Here is a 14,427-nt window from a genome sequence, read left to right on the forward strand (position 1 = left end):
CCTCTAGGCCTGCCAGCCGGGACTGGGGCTCCCCCTGACCCCCTCCAGCTCACTCTTCTGGCTGGGACCCTTGGGCACAGCTTTCCGAGGGCTAGTGGAAATATTTGGGACCAAGATACTTGCTAAGTAAAAACTAAGAAGTGTTTACAAAAGGTGGTGTCTTCACCTCCACTCCACGGTGACGTGGGGGCGTGGGGCTGATTTCAGGGTTGGATGGTTGTGGCGGAGGAGGTTCCCAAGCTGAGTGCTGGGGACCTGGCAGTGGCGTGGGGGGGGGGCTGCTCCACTTTGGGTGTTCCCCCCAAGGCGCTGTGGGAGGTGCAGGTCTTCCCCTGTCATGACCAGCCTCACAGGCCAGATGCAGACACCTTGTTCCCCGTCAGCCTCCCCCCAGCAGAGTACCCAGTCTCCTGTCCATGTCCAGGAGGGATCTGGGATATTAGGTGGGGTGGAGTCTGAGTTGAAGGGGGCTGGACTTTGTTCTGGGGTAGATACGGTTTTCTGAAAGCTTCTGCTGCCCTGGGCAGTCTGAGGGGATGCAACCAACCCTCCTTGGTGCCCCAAAGGGCCTGTGGGGGTGAGGGGTGCTGGCACAGAGTCCAGAACTTCGCTGGCTGTCCAGAGTTCTTAGTCCTACCTGGTTAAGCTCACATCTGCCCCTTCCCCTCAGGGCATGGGGCAGCTGGGGTGGCGGTGGCCACGGCCCCCAGCCAACAATAACGGTCGGTAGTGGGACTGCCCGACTGGGAGAGCCGGCTCAGCAGGTTGCCGGTGTGCCTGTGCCAGGGGCCACCCCCCCTTGGTCTCAAGGTCCTGTCCTATAGTCACAACCTGTTCCAGTTGAGCAGGATCCGAGGCTCCTGGAGAGACGGAGGCCTCCAGCCCCCCAGAGCTGCCAGGCCAGCCCCTCCAGGTGGGTGCAGGGGTGGGTTGGGGGCTGGGAGGAGGACCCCTGGGAAGAGGTTGGGGTTTTCTCGCCCAGCAGGATGGTCACACGCAGGTCCCACCCAGCACCTTTTCCCAGCACCCTGTAACAGGAACCAGCCTCAGGGCTGTGCCCCCAAAGGAGTGCTTGGGATGCCCCCACCTGTCACTCACCTTCACAGGCACAGGCACTTGTGTCACTGCTTTAAATACCATTTTCTAGTATATTACATGTTTATTATTTAAAAGTGGAAAAAAACAAAAGTTGAGAAGTATAAGGAAGAAAAAGTCACCCCACTTCCAGAGATAACGACTGGAAATATTTTGGTCTATTTCCTGCTGGCTTTTTCCTGCACATGCATTTTGGTGCCTTGAAACCGGCTCCTCAGGACCCCCACACTTGTTCAAGAAGGGTCCCCAGGAGCATCTCCACCCTACTAGGCGTGCGGGCTCTGTGAGGACAGCCACTCGGGGGTCGGGAGCCCTATGCGAGGGCGGGCGGGCTGGGAGGCGAGTGCCGGCTCACCGGGGAAGCGCCTAGAGGCGGGGACACGCGCGGACACGGCGACAGCGGCGGCAGCAGCGGCGGCTCCGCCCGGGCCGGCCCGCCGGGGGTCTCGCTGCCCGCAGAAGGACAGCGCGGCGCGCGGCAGGTGGGACGGCGCAGCTCGCAGGTAGGCGCCTCCCGATCCCGCCGCCGCCCGCGTCGGCCCCGCGCCCTCTCCCGCCTCTCCCAGTCGCCGCTGGGCACGCCGATCTTCCGGGTCGCGGTCAGGGACTCCGGGGCCCCTTGGGGCGCAGCGGCGGGGGCAGGGCGGGCGCGGCCCCCAGGGCGCGGGGTCCTGGCGGCCCTTCCCCTCCCTGCCTGGACGCAGCGCAGCTTCCGGCTGGGATGGCCCTTTGGTCTAGTGGAGCCCGCGAGTCGCCGGTGGGGTGGAGCACCCGCCCGGGGAAGGCGGCGGTGTGAGTGGGGAGCTATTTCTGGGCCCCGTGCGCCCTCCTCTCGCGCTTCCTCAGACCTGCCCTCTTTGGAGATCTTGCCCCCATCCCCAGGAATGCGGATGGGGAGAGAGAATCACGGTCCTGGAATGAGGGGCAAGGGGTCCGGAACCCCAGGTGGAAGGTGTTACTACACTGCGGGTTAGCTTTTGGGACATCCAGGGTCAGGGTGCCGTGGGAATGACAAGTGGTCTGATTGGGGACAGGGACTTGGAGGAGGCCAGTCTGGTGGAGAGTGAAGTGCTAGGAGGAGGGGCCGCAAGGATAGACTCCGGCTGATCCTGACAAGGGCCACGGAAGGCATCGTGCCCAGGGCGGGACTCTGGGCCTGCACCCCAGGGGCCTGGTGCCGGTGGGAGAAGCTGTGGGCCAGGAGGGAGGAGCTTACCCCGCCTGCCAGCTGGCAGGAGGCAGAGCGCTGAGGCCCAGACTCAGGGCCTAAGGACTCAGCCAGGATTGGCTGGGTGCTCCCACTGACCCAGTCAGATCAGCCTCGTCTCCAGGTCTCCAACTCCATGACCTGTTCAGCACCTCTGCGGCTGACCAGCCCTGACCCAAGCCGCCACCTCCTCATTTTCGTCACAAGATCTTCTATAGCTGCTCCCCAACAATACACTGAGACCCTCTCTCCCCCAGCCCACCCTCTCCTGCCCTGGCTCCCTCCTTGGGCCACAGCCTCTAGCTCCCTGGGTGGCCCTGAGCCCACATCACTCCACCCCTGACAACCAACATCTGCAGCCCTACCTGCAATTGGGCCATACCTCCCCAGGTTGCCCCTCCTCTCTGGACCTTGCCATGCCCTCTCCCACCTTCCCATCTGGGGCAGGGAGGCCCTTGGGCTCACTCCTGGCTCCCACCACCCCAGCTCCGCCCTCAGACACCCTTACCCCACACCCTCTCTCTGCCTTCACTTCCCCTCTCGCCTCATTTCTTCTCAGCTCTGCTCAGGCCCTGACTCCTCCTTGGCTTCACAGCACCCAGCAGCTGAGACCCTCACCATGGCCAGCCCTGGGAAGCCTGGGACTGGGGAGGCCCAGGAGGAGGAGGGAGAGGAGGAGGGCTGTGCCCTAGGGCCACTGGTGGCGATGCAGGAGCAGGCTCAGGAGCTGTTTCTGCTGTGTGACAAGGAGGCCAAGGGCTTCATCACCCGGCATGACCTGCAGGTGAGTCCCCTGCCCCAAGAGGCTGCCCCGCCCCAGGGCCAACCTGGGCTACTCAGCCCTGCCATCCTTGCCCACCCAGAGCCTGCAGAGCGACCTGCCCCTCACACCTGAACAGCTTGAGGCTGTGTTTGAAAGTCTGGACCAGGCCCACACAGGCTTCCTCACCGCTCGGGAGTTCTGCCTTGGCCTGGGTGAGCCTGGCCCCTGAGCCCCCACCCACCACTCCACCGCCCAGAGACCCTCCGCTAGCCACATGTGTGACTCTGGGGCCCACAGCCCACGTGGACGGCAGCCCGTGTCTCTCTGCTGCCTCCCACCAGAAAGCACACAGGTGTCTGAACACACAGGCACCCAGAAAGCCCCCCGATGCTGTGGTGTGTGTGGAGATGACCCTCCTGCCCCCCACACCTCTCCCAGAGCTAAACCTAGGTAGGGTTGGGAGCCAGGCATGCCCCATTTTGGCCTAAGTCTGGCTGTCACCTCCCATTCCCAGGCCAAGAACTGGGTCAGAATAAGGAAGAAAAACAGGAAACTGCTCAGCGAACGGGCAGGATATATGTGTGTTGTGGAGGGGAGTGGAGGCTGGGCTGTGGGTGTCACTCACAGCCCTGATAATCTCTCCCTCTCATGGCTCAGGGAAGTTCGTGGGGGTGGAGTTGGCCCAGGGCACTCTGCCCTCCCGGGTTCCAGAGGAAACCTTCGAGTCAGGCTGGTTGGATGTGCAAGGCAGCAGGGGCTCCCTGGAGGAGGACGATGAGGAGGAGAGATTCTGTGCTGCGCTGGAGCAACTGGGGGTGGCCCGGGTCCTGGGCGAGTGAGTCGGTGCTGGCGGGGTCCCAGCGCCCTCATCTGCTATCTCTCTACCTGCATGCTGCCTGCGAGCCTGTTCCCATGCAGGGTCTCTGGCCCAGTCCTGCCCTCTCAGCTGCAACTACAGTGCCCCAGGCGTGATTTCCCACAGAATTTGCATTTCAGGAGTCAGCAGGCACGGCTGCACCTGGCACATGGCCATGCGCAGACGGGCACAGCCCTGTGTACACATGACACCTGGCCACACAATCCCCGCACACGCACAGACCCCTGGCACCCAGGGGAGGGATGCCTAGCTTGTTCAAAGCTGCAGGGGCCTCTGGGGGGCTTACCCTTCAGGGTGGAGTGGGCAGCCCGCCCCCCTCCCCACTTCAGCCCCTGCCCGCCCTCTCCAGGCAGCAGGCAATAAGGATTCTCTGGACCCGGCTGCAGAGTGAGCGACCAGAACTGCTAGGCTCCTTGGAGGACGTTCTGCTGCGCATATCAGCCTGCCTGGAGGAGGCAGCCCGAGAGCGGGACAGCCTGGAGCAGGCGCTGCGGCGGTGAGGGCTGGGGCGCAGGGGGCTCCCTGGAGGCCAGATGGAGGAGCTGGGGGCTGTAGTGCCGGCAGGTAGGAAGCCGCTGTCTCACCCCCGGTTCCCTGAAGGCGGGAGAGCGAGCACGAGAGGGAGGTGAGGTGTCTGTACGAGGAGATGGAGCAGCAGCTTCGGGAGCAGCGACAGCGCCTGCGGAGTCAGGTGGGCCCGCAGCGCCGCCCCGCGCCCGGCCCAATCCCAGACCCGCGGGTCTCCCTAGCCCCGCCTTCTCTGAACTGGTCCCACCCGCCCGGCTCCGCCACCCGCGGAGGCTCAGGTGTCCGCGCGCGTCCTAGGACCTCCCCCGGGAGGAGCGGAGAGGCCGCCTAGAGCTGGAGCTGCAGAGCCGCGAGCAGGAGCTGGAACGCGCGGGGCTGAGGCTGCAGGAGGTGAGCGGCCGCCGGCCTGCCCGGGCCGGGGTGGGGGGTGCACAGCGGCCACGCCCATGCCCCTATCGCCCCCGTCACCCATGCACTCCCTGGCATGCTTGAGGTCCTTGTGCCTGTATCCCCAGCCCCTGAATTGTTGGCATTAGGGGCAAACGCAGCACCCCGGGGACGTGGGAGATTTCTCTCTAGCCTCGATCCCCTCCACACCCACAGCTGGAACAGCAGCTGCAGACCCGGGCCACCGAGCAGCTGGAGGCGCAGGCGCAGAACGCCCAGCTGTGGCTGGCCAACGAGGCGCTGCGGACACAGCTGGAGGGGGCGCAGGAGCAGCTCCGCAGACTGGAGGGCGACGTGCAGGGCCGCCGGGAGCAAACCCAACGGTGCCGGTGGGGGGTGGGGGAGAGGTTGGGGTGGGTGGCGCTTGGGGCTGAAGGCTTCCATCCCCATCCCATCCCAGCCCTGCCACCAGGGTCTCCGTAGGGCAGGGTCCTCTAAGGGGTCATGGGGTACCCCAAGGAGCCTCCCTGCGTCCAAATCACTATCTCCCTCCTGCAGAGATGTGGTCGCCGTCTCAAAGAACATGCAGAAAGAGAAGCTCAGCCTCCTGCGGCAACTGGAACTCCTCAGGTGCGTCAGGAAGGGGTCAGCACAGCCCCTCGGAACTCCTCGCTCCCAAACATTCCTGATCACCCCATCCCATCCCAAGAAAGCCCTTCCTTGTGTCTGCCCTCCATCCTTCATGCTGCACCCCCACCAGACACCTCTCTTCTGGTATGACGGAGAGGCACCCGGGAATGCTGCCTCTTGAGGCCTCTCAGAGCCCTTGGACTCCTGTTCTCCAGGGAGCTGAACACAAGGCTACGAGACGAGAGGGATGTCTGTGAGGCCAAGAGGCTGGGCAGTGGCCGCGGGAAGGCTCTGACCACGGCTCACCTGTTGGGGCCCACCTGCTGCTGCTGCGGGAGCTGGGCTCGGCCCCCCAGACGCGGCTCTGGCCACCTTCCCAGTGCCCGCTGACCGGCCCGGGTGACTCACTGGGCGTTACTTGGTTACTTGAAGAGGCTGCCCCTTGAAGGCAACTCATCATGGCTGAGGGCTGCTCATCCAGAGTGTGGGTTCTACCCAGTGGACTGCCTGGGCTGCCTGACTTGCAGACATGAAGGAGCTAATCCCAGGGTGGTCAGGGTCTCATGTGCCTCCCTCAAGGTCCTCGTCCTATCCCCATCCCATCAAAACCAGCAAGCCCCCCCAGTCCAAATAAAGTCCACTGACTTCACCTCCTCGGCCTCCTGTGTGTGAGCCACAGCATTTGTGACGTACACCTAGGTGTCCACGGTACATGTGTGTCCCTGGTCGTCTCCCTGAGCCCTCACCGTCTGTCAGAGCTGAAGCCCCACCCCACAAGCACTCTGTAGGGACAAAGGGACTGAGGCCACTGTCTCCCAGAAAGCAGCGGATGGGGTTTCCTCCCTGCTCCCAGCCTCAGTCAGCCGCCCCCACCCCATGTCCTCACAAGGCCCTGGGTGGGCTAGCTAAGCCCGCTGGAGTCCTGAGTGGAGCCGCCTGGGGTAGGCCTGGAGCTGCCCCCCCCCCCGTGCCCCTCCTTCCTGCCTGGGGAGCTGGCAGCTGCCAGCCCGGCAGGGAGCTGGGGATGAGCGCTGCCCACTGTCCATGGAGAGCGGCTCCAACCCACTGTGCAGACTCAGACACGCCTGGGACTACTCCCCTTCCCCACCTTACTCCCACTCCCAGCTTCTCAGTTCGGCGTGTCAGCAGGCGCCGCCCTTTCTCCCTCACATCTTCCCACCACTCCCAGGCGGATGCCCTCCAGACTGGACTACCTCTCACATTGACCCTACGCCTCCCCTCCAGGCCGTCCTCCAAACTACGCCCAGAGGGACTCCTCTCTGCATCTGACCATACCTCCAGACCCTCTCCCTCATCTGCTCTGCCGACCCCTGCAGACTCCGGGTCTTGGACACAGCCCAGGGCCTCGCTGGCCTGACCGCCGCCCCCCGCCCCTTCCCGCCACAAGCGCAGCTCCCCCCGAGGGGGCTGGCCCTGGCTGGGCTGTGGGCACCCCCGGGCTGCAACTCTCCCGGTCTCGGCAGCCTCGGGTGGACCCCACCGCCTGCACCAGACGGTGTCCCACTGGCTGGAGGGTGCGCGCGCGCGCGCGCGCGCGTCGAGCTTTGCTCAGACCTGCCGGGCGTCGGCGGCCGTGGGCGGGGCCTGCGGGGCTGGGGCTGGGGCGGGGCCCTGGGCGTCCCGGCGCGTCTCGCTTGCAGCCTCGCGGCCGGCCGCGCATTCTCCGCGCTCGGAGCCGCCGCCGCCCCCGCCGCCGTCGCCGACGGCCCGACTCCAACGCGTGGCTGGTGAGTGCGCCGCCTGGCCCGGCCGACCGGGAGAAGCTGCGCGCCTCGCGGCCCTGCTGGCCCTTTCCGGAGGGAGAAGGGCGCCGGGAGGCGGGACGCGCGGAGGGTCCACAGAGCGAGGGCAAGGCGCCTCCCGGGTCCTCGATCAGGCCTGGCGGCCCCCTCGGGCCAGCGGTTCCACCTGAGCACCGCACTCGCTGTGCGTGGACACTGGTCCCCTTCCCTCCGCCCGGTGCAAGTGGGCGGTCCGTGTGCTGCGCCCGGGCGTGGGGGGCGGCGGCGGCCGCGGTGACTTCATCGCGGTGACGCGCGAATTCCTCACCGGGCCTGGCTGGAGCGGAGTGCGGAGTCCCCCACCTTGGGGCGCGGGCCGCCGACGGGCCCTGTTGAGCGGCGGGGGCTGGGGGCGGGACAGCTCTGTCGTAGGCCGCAGGAACTATTTTTGGCCGGCCCTTTCCCGGGAGGATCATCTCCACCAGATACTCCCGGAAAGAGCAGCCCCTCCTCGGCCGGTCTCCGGTGGGCGGGCCGTGGGGGCCGGATCTGTGTCTGGAAGCAGCCTCCCCAGAAAGCCTAGGGCCTCAGAGCAGGCTCCCGCACCCCACAGCTCTGTGGTAGGGGTCTGCGCCTTCTTTTCTTCCCAGGTTGCTGCTACTGTTGCTCGGTGGGGGAAGGGGCAGTGACAATTCTGGTGCCGAGGCCCAGAGTGGGGTGCATGGAGGAGGCGCGTGGTCCCTCCCAGGGTCGGACTGTCCAGAAATATCCTCTGCCCTGCCCTGCCCCTCCCTAGCCCAGACCAAAATACGCAGCCTGGCCGCTCCCCTCTCAGCCTGCTCTGGAAGCCCAGCTCCGGTCCACTGCCTGGGTGGGCCACAGAGAGGGGTGGCAGGATCCCGCCCATCTGGGTTGAGTCAGACGTGCGACCTGTCCCTGCTCTTCTAGCGGAGCCTTCTCAGGAACGTCTGTCCATCTGTCTTACAGAGCAGCCCCCCTAGCCAGGTGAGTGTAGGGTAGGGTGGGTCAGAGTCCAGCTCTGTTGGCTCTTTGCCTGTCTGGAAATATGGCCCTGGAGCTCAGCGGCTGTCTGTGCCCCACAGCCCTCCTCCCACTCTCCCCAGTGCGGACACCCCGGAACAGAGTGGGTGCCTCGAATAGGTGTCTCGGGGGAGGAGCACTGCCTGGAGCTGCACTTCTCCCTGGGGTCGGTGTGGCTGTGCGGGTTCCAGGGACGAGGGCGGCACTGAAAGTGCCCCAGCTCCATCTGCCTCGCACCTTTCCTTTCCCCTGAGGCCGCAGGACTAGGTTAGAAAGGGGCAGGTCAGTCCCCTCCAGCAGCCGGTAGGTTCCTGCCAGCTTGTGACGTGGGGCCCAGGGAATGCTGGGGTGGGGTGGGGAGCCTGCATGAGCTCACTCGGAGGTGCCTGCTGGGGCTTCCTACCCTGGCTGCCAGCAGAGGTGAGTCAGCCGCCGATGGCTGTGGGTCCTTCATGCTCCCACTGCTGGGCTCTGGGCTCTGGGCAGGGAAGCCAGGCCCTCTGTCCTTTAGCTGGGCTCTGGGTGCCAGGGGTCTGCCCTCACTACAGGAGGACTGGGGGCTCCTGAGCTGCCCTCCCAGGAAGTGTCGTGGTTCCCATGGACACTGTCTCAGAGCCCCTGTCTAGGGCAGGACCCAACCTGGGGCTGGCCTGGACACTTGTGTCCCCTCCCTCCATCCTCACTGGTGGCTGGTGGTTCTCCCAGGCGGGCCCTGCCCCACCTCCCTGCCGCTAGGATGGGTGAGTTCAGCGAGAAGACCACGACGTGCGGCACTGTCTGCCTCAAATACCTGCTCTTCACCTTCAACTGCTGCTTCTGGGTGAGGAACAGGCACCCCTCCCCCGACCCTCCCCCGACCTCGAAAGTTGCCTGGCCTGGGGTGAGCCCTGTCTCTCTGCCCTGGGGCCAGACATGGTGACTGGTGTGCACTGCCTGCAGCTGGCTGGTCTGGCCGTGATGGCAGTGGGTATCTGGACGCTGGCCCTCAAGAGTGACTACATCAGCTTGCTGGCCTCGGGGACGTACCTGGCCACAGCCTACATCCTGGTGGTGGCGGGTGTTGTCGTCATGGTGACCGGTGTTCTGGGCTGCTGTGCCACCTTCAAGGAGCGGAGGAACCTGCTGCGTCTGGTCAGCAGGGTGTGGCCAGCACAGAGGTTGGGGGGTCGGGAGGGAACCCACTGGGGCTCCATGCCAGGCTGCCTGGGGCTGGCTCTGGGTCCCTGACAGGGTTGAGCATGACCTTGCAGGACAGCCTCTGCTGTGCTCACTTGGGGGGGTGTCCCTTCCCACCTACCCAGACCTGGGAGTCCGCACATCCCAGCTGGGCCAGCCAAGGAAGACACCTGAAAGATAGCACTGTGGGTGTGGCAGTTCCCCAGCCCTTGCCTGCTGCCTAGAGCCCTCACTCTGTGACCACTTGGGAGCTGAGGGAGGTGGCTCTACTCTGTTGTGCCTGGTTGCTAGGAGTCCTCATGGAATGGGGATGTCTGGGTCCCACCCCACCTCACGGCATCCCCACCTCTCCCCCCAGTATTTCATCCTGCTCTTCATCATCTTCCTGCTGGAGATCATTGCTGGAGTCCTGGCCTATGTCTACTACCAGCAGGTGAGGGGCTCTGATAGGCCACGTGGGGACCTGGACATGCAGGGACACACACAGGGACACGCACATGCAGAGATGGACACGTGCAGGCAGATGACACACGTACATGCCATACAAGGACACAGATACCCACACACTGGGACATGAACTCACACAGGGCATGCACCCACAAGAAATGGACACGTGTGTCCAGAGACACACACACATGTGGACTGGAAAGGACAAAGACGTGCACAGGCAGGGACTAGCATATGCACACAGGACGCCATGCACTCCAGAGCTGACCCTGGAGGTGGGGGCTGGGTCACAGGGAGGTTGGGCTACAGGGATGGACAGCTCCCCACTTGGGGGCCCGTGGGGGAGGCAGGTTTCCATGGCCCTCTGGGTGACCCTCCCAGCCCACCTGATCCCCCAGGATTGCCCACCCCAGCCAGCATCTGACCCCAGCATCTGACCCCAGCTCTGCGCGGGGCCCTCCTGCGCCTCTCCCCTGTCTGTATCCACCCCCATCCTGCCCCACCTCTGAGAGCCTTAGACTTTGTGGCTGAAGCTGTCACCACCTCACCCCAGCTGAACGCAGAACTCAAGGAGAACCTGAAGGACACCATGACCAAGCGGTACCACCAGGAGGGCCATGAGGGCGTAACCAGTGCCGTGGACAAGCTGCAGCAGGAGGTGGGTGGGCAGAGTGGGGGCCTCTGCAGGGGCCCCGGCTGCGGGGGTGCCTGGGGTTGGGGCTCAGCCTGGGCCACGTTCTTGCCGCAGTTTCACTGCTGTGGCAGCAACCACTCGCAGGACTGGCGGGACAGCGAGTGGATCCGTTCAGGCAAGGCAGGCGGCCGCGTGGTCCCTGACAGCTGCTGCAAGACGGTGGTGGCCGGCTGCGGGCGGCGGGACCACGCCTCCAACATCTATAAGGTGGAGGTAGGCTGGTGGGGGCTTTCTGAGGTGTGGGGGTGCTGGTGTGGCCACAGCCCCTGAGGGGCCTGGAGGACTCTCCTTGCCTTCAGCACACTCCCATCCCTGGCCAGGGCGGCTGCATCACCAAGCTGGAGACCTTCATCCAGGAGCACCTGAGGATCATCGGAGCCGTGGGCATCGGCATCGCCTGCGTGCAGGTGCGGGCGTGGGCAGGGCGGCCTGGGGACCGGTGGCTGGCTGGTGGCTGGCAGCCAGGGCCGCTCACGCTGGCTCTGTGGCTCAGGTGTTCGGCATGATCTTCACGTGCTGCCTCTATAAGAGTCTGAAGCTGGAGCACTACTGACCTGCCCGCGGGCCGCCGGCCTCGCCGAGCTGCCGCTTCTCACTGATGCGTAGACTACTGAGCTGATGCTCCGGGCGGCTGGCCGGGGAGCCGCGGGCCCGGGATGCGGCCCCTTCCCCTCCCACTTTGCCAGGGAGATCTTGTCCTCACGCCTGGGCCCCCGCCGCCGTGCCATCACCAAGACCTCTGGGGACCCCCAGTCCCAGAGGGAGCTTCAAGTGCCTTTAGCTGCACACCAAAGTCCTAAGGCCTGAGGCAGGGCTCCTTCTGTCTGCCTGTTTGCCTGCCGGGGTGGGTGGAGCTGATGGGATGTGGGGATTGAGTTCTGATAATAAATACCCCCTTCCTTGAGGCCACCTCCTTTGGGGTGGGGTCCTGGGTCCTTGGGTTGCTCCCTGATGTATATTCAGTTAGAGGGGCCAGTTTGATGGGCAGAAATGGCTGGCCCACCCAGGGTGCTCCCTGTCCCCTGGACAGTGGTCATGGGCAGCACCAGGAAGGGCAAGGCTGGTGAGGGTTGGTGTAGGGGGATGGCAGGCAGCAGCAGGTGAGGCGCCCCATGTGCCCACCTCCAGAGCCCCCAGGTATTGGGGGCCTCTCGTTAAGCCACCTCCACCCCTCTGGGGAAGCCAAGCAAGAGCCCTCTCCCAGGTCACTGTTGTCTCCCCTTTCCTGGAGGCAGCTCTGTGGGCTTTATTCACTGCTGTCTGACCATGCCTAGGACTGCTCCTGCTGTGTACTAGGTGCTCAATAAATGCCTGTGGACCCGATCGGGGAACTCTACGTTAATGATGGAGATGGTTCTGGTCCTCAGGGCCTTCATGTCTAGCAGGGTGGACAGGACTACCCACCTCGTGCCACAGAAAAGAAGTGCAGAGGCCCAGGCGTGAGCTGAGAGCTGGGGACGCAAGGGAGAGGAGGCCAGTGGCAGGGATGAGCACAGGCCCTGGTGCAGAGCTCTGGCTGTCCTTGGACCCAGTGACGGGTATGGCCAAGGCCCCACGGAGGAAGTGGAGGTGGACCTCAGGTGGCTCAGGCCGCTTGTGGTTCCAGAGGTCCTTCTGGCCACTGTGCAGGGACCAGGTGCAGGAGAAGGTAGAAGAGAGGTGGAGGAGGGGAGTGGAGGTGTCTCAAGAGTGAGCTGGGGTCCAGAAGGACACATGCTAGTGCTGGGCCCAGAGGGGCCATCACAGGCAGACCCCATCTTCCCCTCGAACCGGTTTCCTCATCTGTGGTCAGAGGAGCACTTCAGACATCTGGGCCGGCCCTGAGCAAGATGCCCTCCGCCTGCTGGAGGGAGTGGGCCTGCCTCACCCCTCCCATCCCTGCTGCAAGGCAGCTTCTGGCCATTTCTTCGCATGGAGTGTTAATGCCTGGGACAGTGGGAGCTCATCCAGCCCCTCCTCTGGGCACCTGCAGCCCACAGCGGGGTCTACAGGCAGCCTGTGGAGGTTGTGCAGCACTTGCTCGCTGTGGAGGGGACAGGCCTGCTGGGCTCCAGCAGAGCCTGGAAGCTTCTGACAGCAGTGCCCTCCAGAGGGGCCCCTGTAACCACAGCAGGCACTCTGTTCAGGGCTCAGAGAATCTGGTTCTTTAGATTCAGATCCTGGGGGAGAGGATGTGAGGACCTCTGTCCTCAGCCTAAGGAGCACCCAGAGCACTGCTGTGGGGATGCCAACGGCCCTTGGCCCACAACCCAACCGCTCACAGTCTATGCTTTTTGTGGGGCTGAGTGCAGCCTCCACAGGAAAGCCAGCCCGGCAGAGCACGGCCGTGTGGATGGGGGCCCTGTGCATACTTCTCCCTCCTCCTGGGCAGTGAGGGCTGAAATCACCTCCGCTGGCCTCACGCACAAGGCAGGACACAGGAACAAAGCTAGGCCAACTGTTAGGACCTCCAGGTGGCCCTCAAAAACCTTTATTGGATGGTTCTTTCCAGAGAGGGAGATGCAAGCTGACAGGGCTGTGGGCAGGCATGGCTTCCAGGTCCCCACACCAGGGGGGACGAGCTGTGGGCAGGACGCTGTCTGTTGGGTCCACGTTACTTCTCCAGGGGCGCGTAGTTGAGCAGCTTCTCGATCAGATCCACGTGGGCCAGCAGCATGCGGCGGCAGCAGTAGCGCTTCAGGCCCAGAGCATCCAGGGCATCCCTGCGGGCGAGGAGAGCTGGCTGCTGCCCGGCCGTCCTGGCAGACGGAGGGCCTTGCCCAGGCCAGAGTGAACTGCCTCCCCCCAACCCTGGCTGACCTTCCCTCAGCTCTGCTCCCCGTGTCTCTCATTTCCCACAGACGCAGCCCCAGTCACCTCCCAGGCCTCCAGTGTGCAGAGGCAGCAGCCTGGGAAAGGGGAGGCCGACGGACAGCCCCTGCCCCCGGCATTCCAGGGAGGGACCCCGTGCAGGCTGCCACATTCACTCGCACTTCAGTTATTCCAGCAGCCTCCTCAGAGCCCGCTGCAAATCCTCAGCCCATCCATGGCTTCCCCTCTCATCCAACAACGTTTAAGCAGAGCCTGTGGCTCGCCCCCAGGGCCCAGAGGTCAGACTCTAGTCGGGGGGCAGAGATGCAGACAGGCATAGCGATGACTGCAGCGCTAAGGGGCAAGCACAGAAATGGGACCCCCAACAGCGGCCTGGTGATGAGGACTATGGAGTCAGGAAGCTCATCCTAAAGAAACAAGTGAGTCTGCAGGACACGGGGTTGGGCCTAACGGCAGGGAAAAGAAGTTACTGAGCAGATGGGCAGAGGCGGCTGGGGGCTCATTTGCCGTAGAGAGGCGCCGGGACTCGTCAAGACACCTAGAAGCCCCCAGACACCAGCGGCTTGATGCCCAACTAACTCCCCTCCTCTCGCCCAACTAACTGCGGGGCCGCGGGGGAAGAGCGGCGGCAACGCTGCCCCGAGGGCAGGTCTGGAGAACAGGGATGGAAAACTCCAGGACTGAAAGCTCCTGCGCCGGCCCCGCAGGCCCGGACCGCTGATCCCCGGGCCGAGACGCCGGCCCCGACCGAAGTCCGGGAACCTTCCCCCACACCACGACCCGCAGGCTCGCGGCTTGGGGAGCGCTTCCCGACCGCACTAGAGCCCCCTCCCCGCCGGCCCAGCGCCTCACCCCTCGGTGTACTCGGCCTGCAGCAGCCCCAGGTAGGCCTCCCACTTGTTGCCGACAATCTTGCCGCACGTGAAACAGCGCACAGGGATGATCATGGCGGTAGCGGAGCAGTCAGCCGATCAGCTCCTCGATCCCGCGGCGCTTCCGCCGGCGGCGCCGGCCCCGCCCCGGGCGCGC

At 64.7% G+C, this 14,427-nt stretch overlaps 3 protein-coding genes across 22 annotated transcripts; 2 read left to right on the plus strand and 1 right to left on the minus strand.

The window, feature by feature from the left end:
• Positions 1-815: 815 nt before the first annotated feature.
• On the plus strand, positions 816-6,136 carry CRACR2B (calcium release activated channel regulator 2B). 17 transcript variants are annotated; one of them, XM_064491937.1, is made up of 9 exons: positions 816-913; positions 2,862-3,086; positions 3,166-3,277; positions 3,723-3,900; positions 4,292-4,438; positions 4,543-4,633; positions 4,768-4,860; positions 5,074-5,246; positions 5,416-5,809. In XM_064491937.1, exons 2-9 carry the CDS (start codon positions 2,922-2,924, stop codon positions 5,666-5,668), a joined length of 1,212 nt encoding a protein of 403 aa, XP_064348007.1. In that variant the 5' UTR covers positions 816-913; positions 2,862-2,921; the 3' UTR covers positions 5,669-5,809. The 17 variants fall into 17 exon arrangements, with proteins under 17 accessions (XP_064348007.1, XP_064348009.1, XP_064348008.1 ...); XM_064491939.1 differs by having other exon boundaries at positions 2,898-3,086; XM_064491938.1 differs by lacking the exon at positions 816-913 and adding an exon at positions 1,469-1,598.
• Positions 6,137-7,115: 979 nt separating this feature from the next.
• CD151 (CD151 molecule (Raph blood group)) lies at positions 7,116-11,910 on the plus strand. 4 transcript variants are annotated; one of them, XM_031448303.2, is made up of 9 exons: positions 7,137-7,235; positions 8,178-8,234; positions 8,976-9,090; positions 9,210-9,401; positions 9,805-9,879; positions 10,447-10,551; positions 10,642-10,800; positions 10,908-10,994; positions 11,081-11,910. In XM_031448303.2, the coding sequence occupies exons 3-9, from the start codon at positions 9,007-9,009 to the stop codon at positions 11,138-11,140; spliced, it is 762 nt and encodes a 253-aa protein (XP_031304163.1). In that variant the 5' UTR covers positions 7,137-7,235; positions 8,178-8,234; positions 8,976-9,006; the 3' UTR covers positions 11,141-11,910. The 4 variants fall into 4 exon arrangements, with proteins under 4 accessions (XP_031304160.1, XP_031304163.1, XP_031304161.1 ...); XM_031448301.2 differs by having other exon boundaries at positions 7,143-7,235; positions 8,026-8,234; XM_031448305.2 differs by lacking the exon at positions 7,137-7,235 and adding an exon at positions 7,685-7,849.
• Positions 11,911-13,022: 1,112 nt separating this feature from the next.
• Positions 13,023-14,409, minus strand: POLR2L (RNA polymerase II, I and III subunit L). The gene is made up of 2 exons (XM_031448314.2): positions 14,251-14,409; positions 13,023-13,289 (listed from the first exon to the last, which is right to left on the minus strand). Exons 1-2 carry the CDS (start codon positions 14,343-14,345, stop codon positions 13,181-13,183), a joined length of 204 nt encoding a protein of 67 aa, XP_031304174.1. The 5' UTR covers positions 14,346-14,409; the 3' UTR covers positions 13,023-13,180.
• Between the last annotated feature and the right edge of the window lie 18 nt (positions 14,410-14,427).

This window comes from Camelus dromedarius, chromosome 12 (genome assembly GCF_036321535.1).
Source record: "Camelus dromedarius isolate mCamDro1 chromosome 12, mCamDro1.pat, whole genome shotgun sequence".
Taxonomy (NCBI): Eukaryota; Metazoa; Chordata; class Mammalia; order Artiodactyla; family Camelidae; genus Camelus; species Camelus dromedarius.

What these genes read in the sequence shown, in the direction of transcription:
- CRACR2B (XM_064491937.1), top strand. Translation starts at nt 2,922, where the DNA reads ATGGCCAGCCCTGGGAAGCCTGGGACTGGGGAGGCCCAGGAGGAGGAG. An exon ending in GTGGCCCGGGTCCTGGGCGA is followed by an intron (nt 3,901 to 4,291) that starts GTGAGTCGGTGC and finishes CGCCCTCTCCAG; the next exon opens with GCAGCAGGCAATAAGGATTC. An exon ending in CGGGGCTGAGGCTGCAGGAG is followed by an intron (nt 4,861 to 5,073) that starts GTGAGCGGCCGC and finishes CCACACCCACAG; the next exon opens with CTGGAACAGCAGCTGCAGAC.
- CD151 (XM_031448300.2), top strand. Translation starts at nt 9,007, where the DNA reads ATGGGTGAGTTCAGCGAGAAGACCACGACGTGCGGCACTGTCTGCCTC. An exon ending in TGGACAAGCTGCAGCAGGAG is followed by an intron (nt 10,552 to 10,641) that starts GTGGGTGGGCAG and finishes TTCTTGCCGCAG; the next exon opens with TTTCACTGCTGTGGCAGCAA. An exon ending in CCAACATCTATAAGGTGGAG is followed by an intron (nt 10,801 to 10,907) that starts GTAGGCTGGTGG and finishes ATCCCTGGCCAG; the next exon opens with GGCGGCTGCATCACCAAGCT.
- POLR2L (XM_031448314.2), bottom strand. Translation starts at nt 14,345, where the DNA reads ATGATCATCCCTGTGCGCTGTTTCACGTGCGGCAAGATTGTCGGCAAC. An exon ending in CAGGCCGAGTACACCGAGGG is followed by an intron (nt 13,290 to 14,250) that starts GTGAGGCGCTGG and finishes CCTCGCCCGCAG; the next exon opens with GGATGCCCTGGATGCTCTGG.